Raw genomic sequence first — 18,326 nt, 5'->3', positions numbered from 1 at the left:
TGGCCCTGTGTGCCTCGGTCGTATGCAGTCCTGATTGTGGCGCTCACCTGCACGGCGCCAAACACGCATACGACCATCATTGGCACCAAGGCAGAAGCGACTCTCATCGCTGAAGACGACACGTCTCCATTCGTCCCTCCATTCATGCCTGTCGCGACACCACTGGAGGCGGGCTGCACGATGTTGGGGCGTGAGCGGAAGACGGCCTAACGGTGTGCGGGACCGTAGCCCAGCTTCATGGAGACGGTTGTGAATGGTCCTCGCCGATACCCCAGGAGCAACAGTGTCCCTAATTTGCTGGGAAGTGGCGGTGCGGTCCCCTACGGCACTGCGTAGGATCCTACGGTCTTGGCGTGCATCCGTGCGTCGCTGCGGTCCGGTCCCAGGTCGACGGGCACGTGCACCTTCCGCCGACCACTGGCGACAACATCGATGTACTGTGGAGACCTCACGCCCCACGTGTTGAGCAATTCGGCGGTACGTCCACCCGGCCTCCCGCATGCCCACTATACGCCCTCGCTCAAAGTCCGTCAACTGCACATACGGTTCACGTCCACGCTGTCGCGGCATGCTACCAGTGTTAAAGACTGCGATGGAGCTCCGTATGCCACAGCAAACTGGCTGACACTGACGGCGGCGGTGCACAAATGCTGCGCAGCTAGCGCCATTCGACGGCCAACACCGCGGTTCCTGGTGTGTCCGCTGTGCCGTGCGTGTGATCATTGCTTGTACAGCCCTCTCGCAGTGTCCGGAGCAAGTATGGTGGGTCTGACACACCGGTGTCAATGTGTTCTTTTTTCCATTTCCAGGAGTGTAGATTAACTGGAGACTGGGATACCATGATCCTACAGTGTGTTTTACATGGTTTTTTTATTTTACTTTTTAGCAGTTTTGAGCGATCTCCCCCCTCCCTCCCCCAAATGATGCATCTTGAACAGTGTTTTTTTTTTGTTGAATTTTTAGTTTGTTCCCATCCAAAACCCCACTTTTGCCACAGCTGTCCCACTAATTTTATTGAGTGCATCACTTCATGTAATATTTTTGCATTTGCCATGATTGATGTTTTGGATGCCATGTTGGATATACTCGAAATAGGGTTCTTCACCATGGTGATGTCATTGGCCAAAGCAGACAGGTGGTACCCCAGTCTCCAGTAAACCTGACTTTTCTTTCTCATTGTTACAATTAGCTGACTGCCTCATTGTTTAGCTTAGTCTGTTCTATGCTATGCTACTGACTGAACATTGCTTCCCACACATCACAGCATTACTACTCTGGATCACTTTATTCTGCACTGAAATGGCTTAATGTCAATAAATTCCTCATACCCTAGGCATTAAAAAGTGTGAGATCCTCCACGTTTATGTAAAAAAATAAATAAATAAAACATTATTAATTTTTAGTTACATGTTAGACTACCCTAATTTTTAAGGTTGTCAATTAAACTAAGAACAACCATCATATAGCAAACATGGTTGGAAAGACAAACCAAAGACTGCGTTTTATTGGAAGAACACTTAGAAATTGCAACAAATCTACTAAAAAGACTGCCTACACTTCTGTAGTACTGCTGCATTATATAGGATCCTTACCAGATAGAATTGATGGAGGACATTCGAAAAAGTTTATATAGAAGGGCAGCTCATTTTGCATTATTGCAAAACATGGGATTGTGACACAGATATATTAAGCAAGTTAGGGTGGCAATCACTAAAACGAAGGTGTATCTCATTGTGGCAAGATCTTTTTGTGAAATTTCAGTCACCAACTTTCTCATTTGAATGCAAAAATATTTTGATGACATTCACCTAGATAGTGAGAAATAGCCATTGTAATAAAATAAGAGAAATCAGAGCTCACGTGGAAAGATTTAGATGTTCATTTTTCCAATGTGATATTTGAGAGAGAAATGGTCAAGAAATAATGTGAAAGTAGTGCTATGAACTGTCTACCAAACACTTAAGTGTGAATTGCAAAGTAATCATGTAGCTATAGTTGCCACCCAGACAAAACTCAACACTTGTCTTTGGGAGTGACAAAGGATTTAGAAACTAAATCCATGAAATTTTTAGGTGCCAATATCGATTCAAAGCTTCACTGGGAGGAACACATAACCACTTCTTGAAAAGACATCCTTAGTAATTTTTCTCATGCTGACTCTAAGAAATATGATTAACAGTCATGATCTTCAAGTGATTCACTTTGGACTCTTCTAGTCAAGTATATCTTATGACCTGATGGCATGGGGAAATTCCTTCTCACATCATTAACATTTTGAACCTACATAAACACATACTTTATAAATGACAGCAACATTTAAAAATTTTAAAATAGTTATGAACTTTCCTTTGCTTTAATTGAATACGTTAATACAAGACTTGTAAACAATATTATGAACAGTACCAGTCACTAGTTTCTTTCTCTGGAAAACGATAAATAGCAAATAAGGATTCAAGATTCTTATTTCACATCCCTGAAGTCTGTCCTCCATGATGTGATTTATAGAACAGTATACATGAATGAATGAATATCAAATCTGAACCATAGGTCACGCTGCATCTTAAGATGCTTGGATACTTTAAGATGATGTGCATCTGCATACACACTCTGCAAACCTCCGTGAAATACATGCCAGAGGGCCCTTAGTATTGTACCACATGATAGGCTCTCTTTCCATTCCCGTCACACGTTACTCATGTTGGCATATGTTCTCAATCTGAATTCAGTAATATTTAGTGTTTCTTCTTTGGTGAAGGAAATTCTGAAAATCATGTCTGGTAACTCTCTTTCAGTGGTGCTGTCATCAGTAACATTACCACTGTCATCACACACTGTTTATGAATTGCATTTCTTACTTATATTTTCCAATATGTAAGCATTTTTCATGTATATTAATAATGTCATGCAGTTGTTCATTGGAAATACTGATTTTTTTATCTGGCACACAGGTAAACAAAAGTACTAATTTCCATGTGACTAACGGAAATACAATTTATAATGCTGACAAGATAGTTTTTCTACCTCTACAATTTTGCCAATATTTATATTGCTTAGATATTTTTCTGCTGGGTGTTTTCCAACTGCCTTTCATCATGTTCTGCTTCAATCACATAGATTTTACTTCTTGACATTGCATTGTGCAAGATTCATTGTGGGAACTAGCTTTAAATTTTAACTAGATGTGTGTGTGTGTGTGTGTGTGTGTGTGTGTTTTTTTTTTTTTTTTTTTTTTTTTTTCCTTGTAGTTAAGAAGGATACATGAGTGGAATGAGTATATCATAACAAGTAGGTATTGAAGTTATATGTGGAATAGCTTTTCGATCGCATTCCGGTCTTGGCCTCTTTTAGCATCATATACAGACTGACTCTGTGTCTATTGGTTCCTTTCAAATAATGATAACTCTAATAATAAGTAGCATAGAAGGCTTGTAATACAGTGATCTGTGTTTTTGTATCTTGATGATCATCTGAAATTTTTGTGTGGTGGGGAGGTCTGGAACAGGCTCCTCTCTGCTTTGTGCGGCCAAAGTTGTTGCTTGAATAGATAAGTAATGAAACTGACATGTTTGCCACCAAAGCGGTGTCAAATCAAGGGGCAAGGAACCAACACTACAGAATGATTTACTCAAACTACAACAGTACGCTTCAGAACAGAGGCTGCCAATGGTTCAGCTTCCATTAGACTTCATAAGGACAGTGGGAAATACAGAATTAGAAGAACAGTCATACAAGGAGATCACGCAATATCGAAATTATTTTCGGCTAAGTAATGAAAAATATCAGTGAAAGGGGGAGTGGCTGTGTAATGTAGCTCTTGGCAAAGACAAAGTCACAGGTCTGCTGCAGTGGGATCTGTGAAGTTGATACAGATCTTCCATTTGTTAAACATTCTTAAAACAGAGTCCGAAATATGTTTCCAATGCCTCGGAAATTAAGTATCCGCTTAATACAAGACTGAGTGTGATAGGTTTATTCGATGTATTGTACCCCTTAACGCAAATTGAAAACATGATACTGTACTACTCAAAACAAAATACTTCCGAAAAAGTAACACGTTTTGTTTACTTACACTATACTCGAAATCTTCTCCCGGTATATCCACTGATAGCACGTTCGTTGCACTACACTGCTTACTGTTATTTTTTGGAGAATGTGACACAATCGGTTGTGACGTATTCACCGACATTTTTATAGGTACATCTCACCCCCTGAATAGAATAAAATAATTCAAGACTACAAGCATTTACTAACACCGGCAAAAACGAATATATTACTTCTGCTCCATTGTTTATGTACAACTACATCCGTCACTGTGCCCTGTCTTCATTTCATAGATGTTATTTTACAAAATCTAAAATATTATATCAATATTTCATTACAACACGACTAGCGCCTACGTACAAAACTGAATGATCACGTATATACACCAGAATAACATTTCTTCCAATTCTAAAAGGTAGAAACGAAAAATAAACAAGCTCAAAATGTAGTGAAGCGTCTGCCAAAGTAATTTGCAGAGGAACTTTGGCGAAATTGCTTAACATCGTTGGTTTGTTTTGATGGCAGTAAGGTGGGGGGATTGTGTAGGGTGTTTCAAACGAAGTCGTGTGAGGCATGTGAAGGCGTTACAACACTATAATGAAATATCTTCATGTTGTGAACACATCACTACGCTGATGCTACAACCTGACATCGTTATTTAAATCTTGCAATGGCAGAGGAGAACGTGGTAATACCTCCACAAGAAGTAGCTACTTCGACGTACACTTCGTTGTTGCAACAGACGTACGATGAGGTAAAATAAGATTTCTAAACTTTGCAGTTCTGCCCTTTGATGGGAGTGAATAACCAATATGATTACTGGTGTGTGTGTGTGTGTGTGTGTGTGTGTGTGTGTGTGTGTGTGTGAGATATTCAACAACACTAATAAAAGGCCCCAAGAAAATGTAAATGAATAGCTTTAGTAGTCCTCCACCAGAATCAGGCAATGATATGTGGATGTCATAGATGTATCATCCCCACTTGACCGCAACCTACTCGGTATTGTTTAGATCTGAATGATTGCAATAGGAGATGATTAATTTCCAGAAACATTCTGTGTGTCGACCAGTCCCTATGATTTCCTAGCTTTTCATTGGGCCTTCCTCAAGGGAAATTTTCCGAAAGGCAGAAGTGCCGAGTAACCATAGAACATTTGCGACAGTCATTGGAGGAAATAACAGCTTAGATGGTGCATAGGGTATCATGTATTTGTGTATATAATGAGTATGTCATGTTTTTTTTTTTTGGACAAGTATCTTAATAAGTAATAGTAATGAGCGATTAATATATATATCTTATCAGTTGCTATAACCTTTTCACAATGTGTTTGTGTATTTGTTCATGTATGTATGCCTATATTCAAAATGACCAGAGAGATTCCATGTAAATGTATAAAGACGAATAATTAATAAAATAAATCATGATACATTAGGACTGCTCCATCACAACACAAGAAGCCTAGGTAAAATAAGAAAGATGATCTCATATCACAGTCTGAAAGTGAAAGATTGAAACATATCTGCAAATATGCTGTGCGTCACAGAACATCAGGTAAAACTTAAAAAAAGGCCGATCATTTGAATGTAGGTAACATAAACTGAACAGGCATACCTAGATGGATACAGTTAATAGTATTCCATTGCTGGATACACAATATAAGGAAAGGGGCAGTGGCTGTAGACACAGAAAGTGGAATAGAGTTCCAGGCCATAGACCTAAATAAGTGTTGAATTGTTCTTTTGAGTGTGTTGGTTCAGTAATAGACTTGAAAACATACGAGGTAGTGGTTCTGACAGGTTCAACTGAATGTTGCGATTCCACCCATCTGCCCATGCCGTAACTGTGTTGTGTGATGTCATTGTGACGCAGTGTTTTAATATGGTGCGTTGTACTATTCGGTGCTGCAGGTCAACGGAAGCATCCGATTCCATCTGTCTGCTTTGATGCATGATGTAAGGGTGTTGTGGTGTGTGACGTCATTACGGTACGGAGTTTGAGTTGGGTGTATAGATGTCGCCTTGTTGTGTTTGATAGTGCCCGCTGTGTGTGTGTGTGTGTGTGTGTGTGTGTGTGTATTTATTGTGTATTGAATGTGTTTTAATTTATGTAGGGTTGTTTGACTTTTGAATTTCTGAGGTGTTGTGGTTTTGGTTTTGTTTTTCGTAGTTGTAGGTGCTGGTTTTTTTGTATCAGTAGCCGTGGTTGAGCTATATAGGTGAAGGGAAATGACCAGTTCCAATTTTCGTAGTTTTTGCTGTAGACGTTGGTCTTGGTATTGTTAGCTGTGATTGACCTATATAGGTCAAGGGAAGTGTCTGATTCCTGTAGATATGTAATTTTTTTTTTAAGTTGTGCTGTGGTTTTTTTCTGTTATGTTCTACTTTCTCCACACCTGAAAACCCCCAATTTTCTATCGTTGTCCCGTTAATTCGGTTGTATTTTTGGAGGAAGATGTTATCGTCTTATTTATATGTTGTTGTTGTTGTTGTTGTTGTTGTTGTTGTGGTCTTCAGTCCAGTGACTGGTTTGATGCAGCTCTCCATGCTACTCTATCCTGTGCAAGATTCTTCATCTCCCAGTACCTACCGCAACCTACATCCTTCTGAATCTGTTTAGTGTATTCAACTCTTTGTCTCCCTCTATGATTTTTACTTTCCATGCTGCCCTCCAATACTAAATTGGTGATCCCTTGATACCTCAGAATATGCCCTATCAACCGATCCCTTCTTCTAGTCAAGTTGTGCCACAAATTTCTCTCCTCTCCAGTTCAATTCAATACCTCCTCATTAGTTATGTGATCTACCGATCTAATCTTTAGCATTCTTATGTAGCACCACATTTCGAAAGCTTCTATTCTCTTCTTGTCTAAACTATTTATCATCCACGTTTCACTTCCATACATGGCTACACTCCATACAAATACTTTCAGAAACGACTTCCTGACACTTAAATCTATACTCGATGTTAACAAATTTCTCTTCTTCAGAAACGCTTTCCTTGCCATTGCCAGTCTACATTTTATATCTTCTCTACTCCGACCATCATCAGTTATTTTGCTCCCCAAGTAGCAAAACTCATTTACTACTTTAAGTGTCTCTTTTCCTAATCTAATTCCTGCAGCATCACCCGATTTAATTCGACTACATTCCATTATTCTCGTTTTGCTTTTGTTTATGTTCGTATTATATCACACTTTCAGTACCCTGCCCATTCTCTTCAACTTCTCTTTGCTGTCTCTGACAGAATTACAATGTCATTGGCGAACCTCAGAGTTTTTTTTCTTCTCCATGGATTTTAATTCCTACTCCAAATTTTTCTTTTGTTTCCTTTACTGCTTGCTCAATATACAGATTGAATAACATCCTGGAGAGGCTACAACCCTGTCTCACTCCCTTCCCAACCACTGCTTCCCTTTCATGCCCCTCGACTCTTATAATTGCCATCTGGTTTCTGTACAAATTGTAAATAGCGTTTCGCTCCCTGTCTTTTACCCCTGCCACCTTCAGGATTTGAAAGAGAGTATTCCAGTCAACAGTGTCAAAAGCCTTCTCTAAGTCTACAAATGCTAGAAACGTAGGTTTGCCTTTCCTTAATCTTTCTTCTAAGATAAGTCGTAGGGTCAGTATTGCCTCAAGTGTTCCAACATTTCTACGGAATCCAAACTGATCTTTAGATATATATATATCTAAAAACAAAGATGATGTGACTTACATTCCACGCGGGAAAAATATATTTAAAAACAAAGATGATGTGACTTACCATACGAAAGCGCTGGCAGGTCGATAGAAACACAAACAGACACATACATTCACACACACAAAAATCAAGCTTTCGCAACAAACTGTTGCCTCATCAGGAAAGAGGGAAGGAGAGGGAAAGACGAAAGGAAGTGGGTTTTAAGGGAGAGGGTAAGGAGTCATTCCAATCCCGGGAGCGGAAAGACTTACCTTAGGGGAAAAAAAGGACGGGTATGCACTCGCGCACACACACACATATCCATCCACACATATACAGACACAAGCAGACCTTTTTTTTTTGTGCACTGTTTTCATTTCTGAACATTTAAAGCAAGCTACCAATCTCTGCATCACTTTCGAAATCTTATCAAGATCTGACCAAATATTTGTGCAACTTCTCTCAGATAGTGCTTCATTATAGATAACTGCATCATCTGCAAAAACCTGATTTTACTGTTAATATTGTCTGCAAGGTCATTAATATGCAACGTGAACAGTAGGGGCACCAACACACTTCCCTGTAGCGCACCCAAAGTTACTTCTGCAGCTGACGATGACTCTTCATCCAAGTTAATATGCTGTGTGTTCCCAGCCAAAAAGTCCTCAATCCAGTCACAAATTGCCCCCTCCCCCCCCCCCCCACCCAAGGGGCTCATGGTCATTTCGTGAGTATGTGCATGGCTAGCATGTGGGCCCGAGTTATCACAGCCTTCCTTCTTTCCCGGAATGCATTTCCTTTACCTTCCCCTTCTCTCCTGTCCTTGCTCCTTCCCCTCTGCCCTCCCTCTCTTGGTGTCCTTGTTTGTGTTGGCCCCACTATCCTCCTCATTATGATGGCTTTGCGATTTGGTTTTGTTGAGTAATTACCTCATCCTTTTGGCATTTACTGGTCCCCCTCTGGTGTTTGACCTCCATTACTAAATTTCTGTTCCGTAGTGTGAGCCATTTGGGGAAGAGTACCTTACCTAGTGTCTCCGGCGTGTGCCCTCCTAGTTCCTTCCATCTTTTCCTTCATGTCGTTGTCTGATGCTAGGGTACATGGCCAGCATGGTAACCAGCCTGTGTGTTGGGGTCACTATGTACCCATTTGGTTGTGTCCCCTGAAAACACAGGGATCACACTTCTGATTCCTTAGCTGTGACCCCCTCATACAAGCCTAGGAGTGGTTGCTTGTCATCCTGGAGCATTGGAACTCCCGGCAATGGCCGCCGTGCCAGACGGCCCTTGCAGTGGCTGGGTGGCACTCATGGGGAGAGCCCCTGATCGGAGTGAGTGGTTTCAGGGCGGACGCTATGCAAATGAAACGCGTATGGGTCCAGACTGTGGCCTTTCTGCTACAGCTGTCTCTTTGATTGGAAATGAATCTTTCAGTGCTGCTTCTTCTGCCCCTTCAGCCTTACCTTCCATGGCTACGCCCTGGGAGGAGGGTCAGACTTGTCGGCTAAGGGCTAAACCTTTCCCCCGCTATCTGGTTTGCACCAGGACTGATTGGGATACTTTCACCAATACTTTATTTTTTGTGGAACACATTGAAGACAAGTTTGGCGAAGTGGACTCTCTGAGCAAGATGCGGTCGGGTTCATCGTTGATCAAAACTGCTTCATCTGCCCAGTCTGCGACCCTCCATGCATGTGACCATTACCCCCCACCAGTCTTTGAGTATGGTTCAAGGAGTAATTTTTCACAGAGCCCTCATCCTTCAAACTGATGAGGAACTTAGGGACAATCTAGGGTGGCAGGGTGTTCACTTTGTTCAGCGTCTTCAGAAGGACCTGAAAGACAATCACATTGATACTGTTGCATTTATCCTGGCCTTTGAAGTGGATACCACGCCTGAGAAGGTCAAGATTATGGTTTAGCGATGTGATGTGAAGCCATACATCTCACCACCTATGAGATGTTTTAAGTGCTTAGTGTTTTGGATACATGTCTTCCCGCTGTTCGCAGACTCCTCTCTATAGTGACTGTGGACATCCACTCCATGAGGGGAGTTCCTGTGTTCCCCCTCCTGTGTGTGGTAATTGTCATGGCAATCATTTTCCACGTTCATTGGATTGCCTGGCTTATAAGAAGGAAAAGAAGATACAGGAGTATAAGTCCCTTGATCAGCTAACCTCCACTTAGGCTCGTAAGAAGTGCGCACGTCTTCATCCTGTGTCAATGACATCTAGCTATGCTTTAGTTCATCTTCACCCCTTCCTTCCCCCAGTCCCGAACTCCTCTCCCCCCCCTCCCTGCAGTTCCCACATCCTCCCCTCCAGGCACAGCCTCCCCTCCCCAGCTGGAGAAGTGTCCCACTTCTTTGGCGTCTGCTGGTCAAGGGTGCCCCTCCCAGGACTTCCCTTCCTGGCACCTTCCAGGCCAAAGGTCTGCTGCCATGATGACCATGAGAACCAGTCTGTGGGCCCCCAGGTCACCCACTCTCTTTCTGTTCCAGATCTCGCTGAAGCTGGCTCCATTTTGCAGCACAGCCCTTCTCGATCTCAAACAGAAAAAAGAGAAGAAACATAAGTCCCGGTACAAGAAGCCACTGGTGTTACCAGAGGTCCCATCCCCACCTTCGCAACCAGACTCTGACGTGCTGTTCATGTATGTCACCCCCTCCTTGTTGGTGACGGATGGTGACCTGGCGGCATGACTGGCTTTAGTCTGTTCACCCCCCATTTGAATCATCGTTCTGTGGCTACCCAATGGAATTGTAATGGATATTACCATCCCCTTCCGGAGTTGAAATCCCTTATTTTGTTTTAACCTGCAGCTTGTGTGGTTCTACGGGAATCTCGTTTTATTGATGATCACTCACCGAACCTCCATGGGTTCCCTGCTTTCTGTCGAAATTGGGTCAGCCCCCTGCGGGCCTCTGGTGGCATTTATACTTTAGTCTGTACGGACATTGCTAGCATGTGGATTTCTCTTCAAACTACATTGGAAGCGGTTGCTGTTAGGGTCCACCTGGACTCTAGGGTCACAGTTTGCAATCTTTATCTCCCTCCTGACAGGACACTTACACCTGATGTCTTACCCATTTCAGTGCCAGTTATGGTACCTTTTCTGCCATTGATCTTTCTCTTTCTTCTCCCTCCCTCCTCTCTTCATTACACTGGTCACCACACGACGACCTTTGCGATAGTGACCACTTCCTGTTGATTCTCTTGCTCCCTTCCCGCTCCCCCATGGACAGGTTATCTCGTTGGTCTTTCCAATGTGCCGATTGACCTCTATATACTGCAAAGGTTGTTTTTTCTCCCACTTTGTCGGGTTGTATTGATGACGTCCTACGTTACATGTCTGATGATGCGATTGTTCACGCTGCTAGCCTTGCTATCCCATGCTCATCTGGACCAATTTGCCGCTGTCAAGTCCCGTGGTGGAGTACAGCCATTGCCATTGCCATCCGTGATCGCCATCGAGCTTTGTAACACCGTAAGAGGCACCCGTCTGCTGTCAATCTTATTACCTTTAAATGCCATCATGCCAAAGTCTGTTACTTAATCAAATGGAGCAAACAGTTGTGTTGGAAATGCTTTGTTTCTTCCCTCGGTTCTTCTGTCACGGGTATGGGCTACACTTCACTCGCTCAAAGATTGCCATCGACAGCCTGCCCTCCCGGACCTTGCCCTCCCGGATGGCCGTTGCACGGACCTGTTGATTCTCACAGAACATCTTGCGACCCATTTTGCATCTGCATCGACCTCCTATCCGGCTGCTTTCCTTCACCAGAAACAGTGGGCCGAAGCTTCCGCCTTATGTTTTACCCCTTGTCAGTCAGAATCTTACAATAAACCTTTTACTGAATGGGAACTTCTTTCCATAATTTCTTCTTTTCATGATACGGCCCCTGGCCCAGACTCTATTCGTAACCAATTGCTTCAACATCTCAGTGCTCCTCGACGACAACATCTTCTCTGGGTGCTTAACCATATTTGGCTCCAGGGTGACTTCCCTTGTCAATGGAGGGATAGCATCGTGGTTCCCATCCTTAAGTCTGGTAAGAACTCCCTGTTTGTCGAAAGCTTTCGGCCAATTAGTCTGACAAACGTTGTTTGCAAGTTACTTGAATGGATGGTAGCCCGTCGGCTCAATTGGGTCCTCGAATCTCGGGATCTATTGTCCCCTTACCAGTGTGTCTTCCGAGAGGGACGGTCTCTGATCAATCATTTACTTTGCTTGGAATCTGCAGTTCAGCAGGCTTTTTCCCAGCGGCGCCATTTGGTTGCAGTATTTTTCGACCTTCGCAAGGCCTATGACACGGCATGGTGCCATCATATCTTACTTACATTTCATAGTGGGGTCTTCGGGGCCCACTCCCAGTTTTTATTGACCAGTTCCTGTTCCATCAGTCGTTCAGGGTTTGGGTTGGTACTGTTTTTAGTTCTCCACGGACCCAGGAGAATGGCATCCCACAGGGTTCCGTATTGTGTGTACTTCTTTTCCTCATTGCTGTAGATGGACTTGTGGCCTCCATTGGTCCTTTGGTCACCCCTGCTCTGTATGTGGATGATTTCTGCATTTGGGTTAGTTCCTCTTTGATGGCCTCTGCAGAGTGGCAGCTTCAGCGTGCTATACGGTGTGCCTCTGCATGGACCTTCTCACACAGGTTTCAATTCTCTCCTTTAAAATCGTGGGTGGTCCACTCCTGTCACCGTACTATGGTCCTCCTCGATCCGTAGCTCTACCTCGATGCACAACGATTACCTGTGGTCCCACAGTTTCATTTCCTGGGTCTTCTTTTTTCCCCCAAGCTCACTTGGCTGCCCCATATCAGACTTCCCCCCAGGGGATCCACAACTCTTTCGTGGATACGTGCGTAGCGAGCACGGGACCCCGAGCTAATGTGGCCTTCCTTCCTTTCCGGGCTGCATACCTTCCCTTTCCGCATCCTTCCCCATCCCCCATCTTCGCCCCCCCCCCCCCCCCCCCCTCACCTCTGGCTCTTTCCTTCCCTTTCTCCCCCTCTGGGAGTATGGTTTGTGCCTACGTCCGGAGACGGACGCTTGTAAATGTACCGCATTCTTCGCCTTCCTTGCTTGTATGTCTTCATCCTTCCTTTGTCCTTCTCTTTTCCTTACCTCTTCTCTTTACCCTTTTCTCCGCTGCGGCGTTTGAGACATCTCTTCTTTCCTTTCCCTTTCTCTTTCTTCCTCCCTGTGCGTGTCTGAAGGCCGACCCACGCACTTCCATGCGTAGCCGGTGACAGGGTAACGCGTAATTCCCCGCCCCGGGTAGACAGGTAGGACACGTACGTACCCCCTGGTAACGGCCAGGCCCAGGGAGGGGTGATTACCCGAGCTGATACCTTCCGAAAGTGCCGATTGGTCCCTCTGTCCGTTTGTCGGGAGGTGTGACCTGAGGTGTGAACAATCACCTAAGGCGGGAGTGCCCTCAGAGAGGGCCCCCACAAGGGAGGAGCGCGCCATCGGAGACGCCGGTAATCATGGGGGATTCTTCCGCAATGGTTTCCTCACCTTCCACTATGTCTGCTCACAAACGTAAGTTCACTGAGTCTCAGCCACAGTCAGTTCTTCCATCGTTGCCACAGTTCCTTGTTGTTTCTCGGTCTGACGAAGGTCACGACTTCTCCATGGTCAACCCTTTCATTATTCAGAAAGGTGTCGACGCAATTGCAGGTCCTGTAAAGTCTTGTTCCAGATTACGGAATGGCACCCTGTTGTTAGAAACAGTCAGTGCTCTCCAGGCACAAAAATTGCTGCATACCACACTACTACACACCTTCCCTGTCCGGGTGGAACCGCACCGTACATTAAATTCCTCGCGTGGAGTCGTTTATACATGCTCCCTCGATGGATTGTCGGACGAAGAAATTCAGCACTACCTGTCTGACCAGGGCGTAACGGCTGTTCATAGGGTTATGAAAAGGGTTGACACGAACATCATTCCAACCCGCACTGTCTTCTTGACATTTGACAAAGTTCAACTCCCATAGAAAATCAAAGCAGGCTATGAGATAATTTCCATTCGCCCTTATGTCGCAAACCCTACGCGTTGCTATCGGTGTCAGCGGTTCAATCACACCAGCCAGTCCTGTTCCAATCCGGCCAAATGTGTTACGTGTGGCAAGGATGCCCGTGAGGGTGCTTGTCCACCTCCATCCCCTCGCTGCATCAACTGTATGGGTGACCACGCTGCTTCCTCTCGAGATTGTCCCGTTTTTAAGGACGAAAAGCTCATCCAGGAAATTAGAGTAAAGGAAAAGGTGTCGACCTTTGCTGCTCGAAAATTATTCACCAGTCGACAGCCCACCGTGCCTCAGAAAGGAAAATACAGCACTGTCCTTGCTTCTCTTCGGCCAACAAAGGAGGCGGCCACGCAGACTTGCGACCTCACCTTTAGTGCCGCGGTTGTCAGATCGGCCAGCGCAAAGATCGCCCGTTCAACCTCACCACTTTCGCCTGGCCACTCTCTGGCTCACCCTTCGTCGAGTTCTGCTAAATCTCGAGCCCAAAAGTCAGTCATCAAGACTTCGAAAAAAGAGCATACTCGTGAAGAGTTTTTACGTACGGCAACTTCCCAACCATCGGTTCCTCCTTCCTCTAAACATCATACTTCCAAGAAGGCTACAAAGAAACCCAGGTCCTCTCCTTCTCCGCCAAGGCGTGTCCCATCTACAGCACCACCTGGCGGAAATCGCCCTCGGCCGTCTTCTGTGTCGCCGAGGCGCACTGCTGGCGGCCGATCAACCGGCCGATCGCTGGTGGCAGGAGCTGCTCCTGACCAACCTACGGATCAGGATCTTCTGCCTTCGGCTGAATGCCATTCCATGCTGTCGTTCGCAAGCTCAGAGCAGTCGTTGAGTTGACAGTGACCTTGGTCACATTCCTCCATTTTCTGTTCACCCTATGTCCATTATCCACTAGAATATCCGCGGTATTCGAGCCAATCGGGATGAATTGTCAATCCTCTTACGATCCTACTCGCCGGTCATCTTCGGTCTTCAGGAAACAAAGCTGTGTCCCCATGGCCGCTTTGTTCTCCCTCATTTTCAGTCTGTTCGATATGATCTCCCCTCTGTTGAAGGCACTCCAACGCATGGAGGACTCATGATTCTTCTCCATGAAACTCTCCATTATCACCCAATCCATTTAAACACTTCCTTCCAAGCTGTCGCCGTCCGTCTTTCCCTTTCCGGATACATGTTCTCTCTTTGTACTGTATACATTCCATCGTCCACACCAATGGCACGAGCTGATCTCCTTCATCTTCTTGGTCAGCTTCCACCCCCATATTTGCTGGTTGGGGACTTCAATGCCCACCACCCGCTTTGGGGATCTCCACATCCTTGTCCACGTGGCTCACTATTGCTAGACGTCTTCCACCAAGCGGATCTAGTCTGCCTCAACACTGGGGTCCCCACATTTTTGTCTGCCTCCACGGCAAATTTATCTCATTTGGACCTTGCGGTCGGTACTGTTCCGCTAGCTCGGCGCTTCGAATGGTTCGCCCTTGATGATACACACTCGAGTGACCACTTTCCATGTGTTCTTCGACTGCAGCCTCAACTGCCTTATATGCGCTCGCGTCGCTGGAAGTTTGCCCAAGCCGATTGGACACTTTTTTCGTCTCTAGCGACATTCGATGACCGTCGCTTTCCCAGCGTCGACGATGAGGTCACACATTTTACCGACGTTATTCTCACAGCTGCGGAACGTTCAATACCACGCGCCTCCGAATTGCCCCGGCGCCCTCCAGTTCCTTGGTGGAACGAGGCATGCCGTGACGCAATACGTGAGCGGCGACGTGCTCTTCGCATTTTCCGTCACCATCCAACTTTGGCCAACTGTATCCGATATAAGCAGCTCCGTGCGCGATGCCGTCGCGTCATCCGCGATAGCAAGAAGGCAAGCTGGAAATACTTTATTAGCTCATTTAACGCCTTCACTCCCTCCTCGGAAGTTTGGAGTCGGCTTCGACGGTTCTCAGGCGCGCCTAGTTTCTCCCCGGTCTCTGGGCTCACTGTCGCGCATGATACCTTAGTGGACCCCGTCGCAATTTCTAACTCATTGGGTCAGCACTTTGCTGAGATTTCGAGCTCTTCAAATTACCCGCCAGCGTTTCTCCCGAAGAAACGTGCAGCGGAAGTGCGACATCTTGCTTTCTCCTCTCACAATCGCGAAAGCTACAATACTGTTTTCTCCATGCGCGAACTCCAACATGCACTCTCTTCTTCTCGCTCCTCCGCCCCAGGACCGGATGGTATCCATGTCCAAATGTTGCTGCATTTATCAACCCATAGCCTGCGTTACCTCCTTCGCCTTTATAATCGAATTTGGACCGACAGTACCTTTCCCAGGCGATGGCGGGAAGCTATTGTCGTTCCCGTTCCGAAACCTGGAAAGGACAAACATCTCCCCTCTAGCTATCGCCCCATTTCTCTCACGAGTAGTGTCTGTAAGGTTTTGGAGCGTATGGTGAATTACCGTTTAGCTTGGTGGCTGGAGTCCCACAGTCTTTTAACACCAGCCCAATGCGGATTCCGAAAGCATCGTTCTGCCGTTGACCATCTTGTTGCTCTCTCCACTTATATCATGAACAATTTTCTCCGGAAACGCCAAACGGTAGCAATATTTTTTGATCTGGAGAGAGCATACGATACCTGTTGGAGGACAGGCATTCTCCGCACACTGTTCTCTTGGGGCTTTCGAGGCCGGCTGCCCCTTTTTCTTCACGAATTTATGGCAGAGCGCACATTTAGGGTGCGGGTGAACACTACTCTCTCCCGTACTTTCTCCCAAGAAAACGGGGTACCCCAGGGCTCCGTGCTGAGTGTTGTACTGTTTGCCATCGCCATTAATCCAATTATGGATTGTCTCCTTCCTGATGTCTCGGGCTCCCTCTTTGTGGACGATTTTGCGATCTACTACAGCTCTCAACGGACCAGCCTTCTTGAAAGACGTCTTCAAGGATGTCTCGATCGCCTCCACTCGTGGAGCATCGAAACCGGCTTCCGTTTCTCACCCAGTAAGACCGTTTGTGTAAATTTTTGGCGACGTAAGGAGTTTCTTCCGCCCTCCTTACATCTAGGTCCTGTCAACCTTCCGTTTTCCGACGTCGCTAAATTCTTGGGTCTTATGTTTGACAGAAAACTGTGCTGGTCCTCCCACGTTTCCTACCTTTCGGCTCGCTGTCTGCGTTCGCTTAACGCCCTCCGTGTCCTGAATGGTACCTCTTGGGGAGCGGACCGAGTGGTCCTTCTCCGCCTCTATCGCGCCTTAGTGCGCTCGAAATTGGATTATGGAAGCATAGTCTACTCCTCTGCTCGGCCGTCTATTCTTCGGCGTCTCGACTCTATCCACCACCGTGGATTACGTTTAGTATCTGGAGCTTTTTACACCAGCCCTGTGGAAAGCCTTTATGCTGAGACTGCTGAACCTCCGCTGTCCAATCGGCGGGCAGTCCTTCTGAGTCGTTATGCTAGCCATCTGTCTTCCATGCCTGCTAATCCAGCGCATGACCTTTTTTTCGACGCCTCCTTTGATGTCTGGTATGCAGGCCGCTCCTCCTCCCTACTACCCCCGGGAGTCCGCTTCCGTCAACTGCTCCATTCTCTTTCCTTCCGCTTTCCTAAAACCTTCTTGACAACTTGGGGTACAGCACCGCCTTGGCTCCGTCCCCGGATCAACTTGCTCAGAGACCTATGTCAATTTCCCAAGGATGGTACCCCTACACTTGTTTACCGTCGGGCATTTGCTGCTCTATGTGCACAAATGACGGAAGCCACATTTATTTACACCGATGGCTCGAAAACATCGTTAGGTGTAGGGAGTGCCTATATTGTTGGCGACACCCCAAATAACTTTCGGCTTCCCGACCAGTGTTCGGTTTATACTGCGGAGCTTTACGCTGTTCTCCAGGCTGTCCACTACATCCGCCGCCATCAGCGGATACAGTACGTAATCTGCTCAGATTCTCTCAGCTCTCTCCTAAGTCTCCAAGCTCTTTACCCTGTTCACCCTCTGATCCACCGGATTCAGGACTGTCTGCGCTCGCTCCACCTGGGGGGCGTCTCAGTGGCGTTCCTCTGGCTCCCGGGACACGCTGGTATCTGTGGAAATGAGGCGGCCGATATAGCGGCCAAGGCTGCAGTCTCTCTTCCTCGGCCAGCTATTCAGTCTCTTCCGTTTACCGATCTACGGAGCGTTTTATGTCGCCAAGCTGCTCATTTATGGCATGCGCATTGGTCAACACTTCCCCACAATAAATTGCGGGAAGTGAAAGCCCTTCCTTGCGCTTGGACCTCTTCCTCCCGAACGCGTCGTCGGGAGGAGGTAATTTTAGCTCGACTCCGGATAGGGCACTGTCTTTTTAGTCATCGACATCTTTTAAGCGGTGATCCTCCCCCACTCTGTCCCCACTGCTCTCAGCTGTGGACGGTCAGACACCTTTTAATTGAATGCCCCTATTTTAATCCGTTACGCTCCCGTCTACAGCTATCGCCTGATCTATCGTCGATTTTAGCAGATGACACGCGCTCAGCTGACCGCGTTCTACAGTTTATTAGTGACAGTGAAATGACGTCAGTCATTTGAAGCT

The 18,326-nt window shown here is 46.0% G+C and overlaps 2 protein-coding genes across 2 annotated transcripts in view; one reads left to right on the top strand and one right to left on the bottom strand.

Moving 5' to 3' along the window:
• Positions 1 to 4,462, bottom strand: part of LOC124799231 — an 88,085-nt gene extending 83,623 nt beyond the window's left edge. Inside the window, exon 1 of the mRNA XM_047262771.1 lies at positions 4,070 to 4,462. Coding sequence (XP_047118727.1) covers positions 4,070 to 4,186 — 117 coding nt within the window. The 5' untranslated portion in view covers positions 4,187 to 4,462. The remainder of the gene's footprint in view (positions 1 to 4,069) is intronic.
• Positions 4,463 to 4,556: 94 nt separating this feature from the next.
• LOC124798281 (unconventional prefoldin RPB5 interactor-like protein) overlaps positions 4,557 to 18,326 on the top strand; it is a 60,061-nt gene continuing 46,291 nt past the window's right edge. The window contains exon 1 of the mRNA XM_047261604.1: positions 4,557 to 4,795. Coding sequence (XP_047117560.1) covers positions 4,712 to 4,795 — 84 coding nt within the window. The 5' untranslated portion in view covers positions 4,557 to 4,711. The remainder of the gene's footprint in view (positions 4,796 to 18,326) is intronic.

The sequence above is a fragment of the Schistocerca piceifrons genome, chromosome 5, assembly GCF_021461385.2.
Source record: "Schistocerca piceifrons isolate TAMUIC-IGC-003096 chromosome 5, iqSchPice1.1, whole genome shotgun sequence".
In the NCBI taxonomy this organism is placed as follows: Eukaryota; Metazoa; Arthropoda; class Insecta; order Orthoptera; family Acrididae; genus Schistocerca; species Schistocerca piceifrons.
The sequence above is the reverse complement of the archived record's forward strand: the minus strand, read 5'-3'. Positions and strand labels throughout refer to the sequence as shown.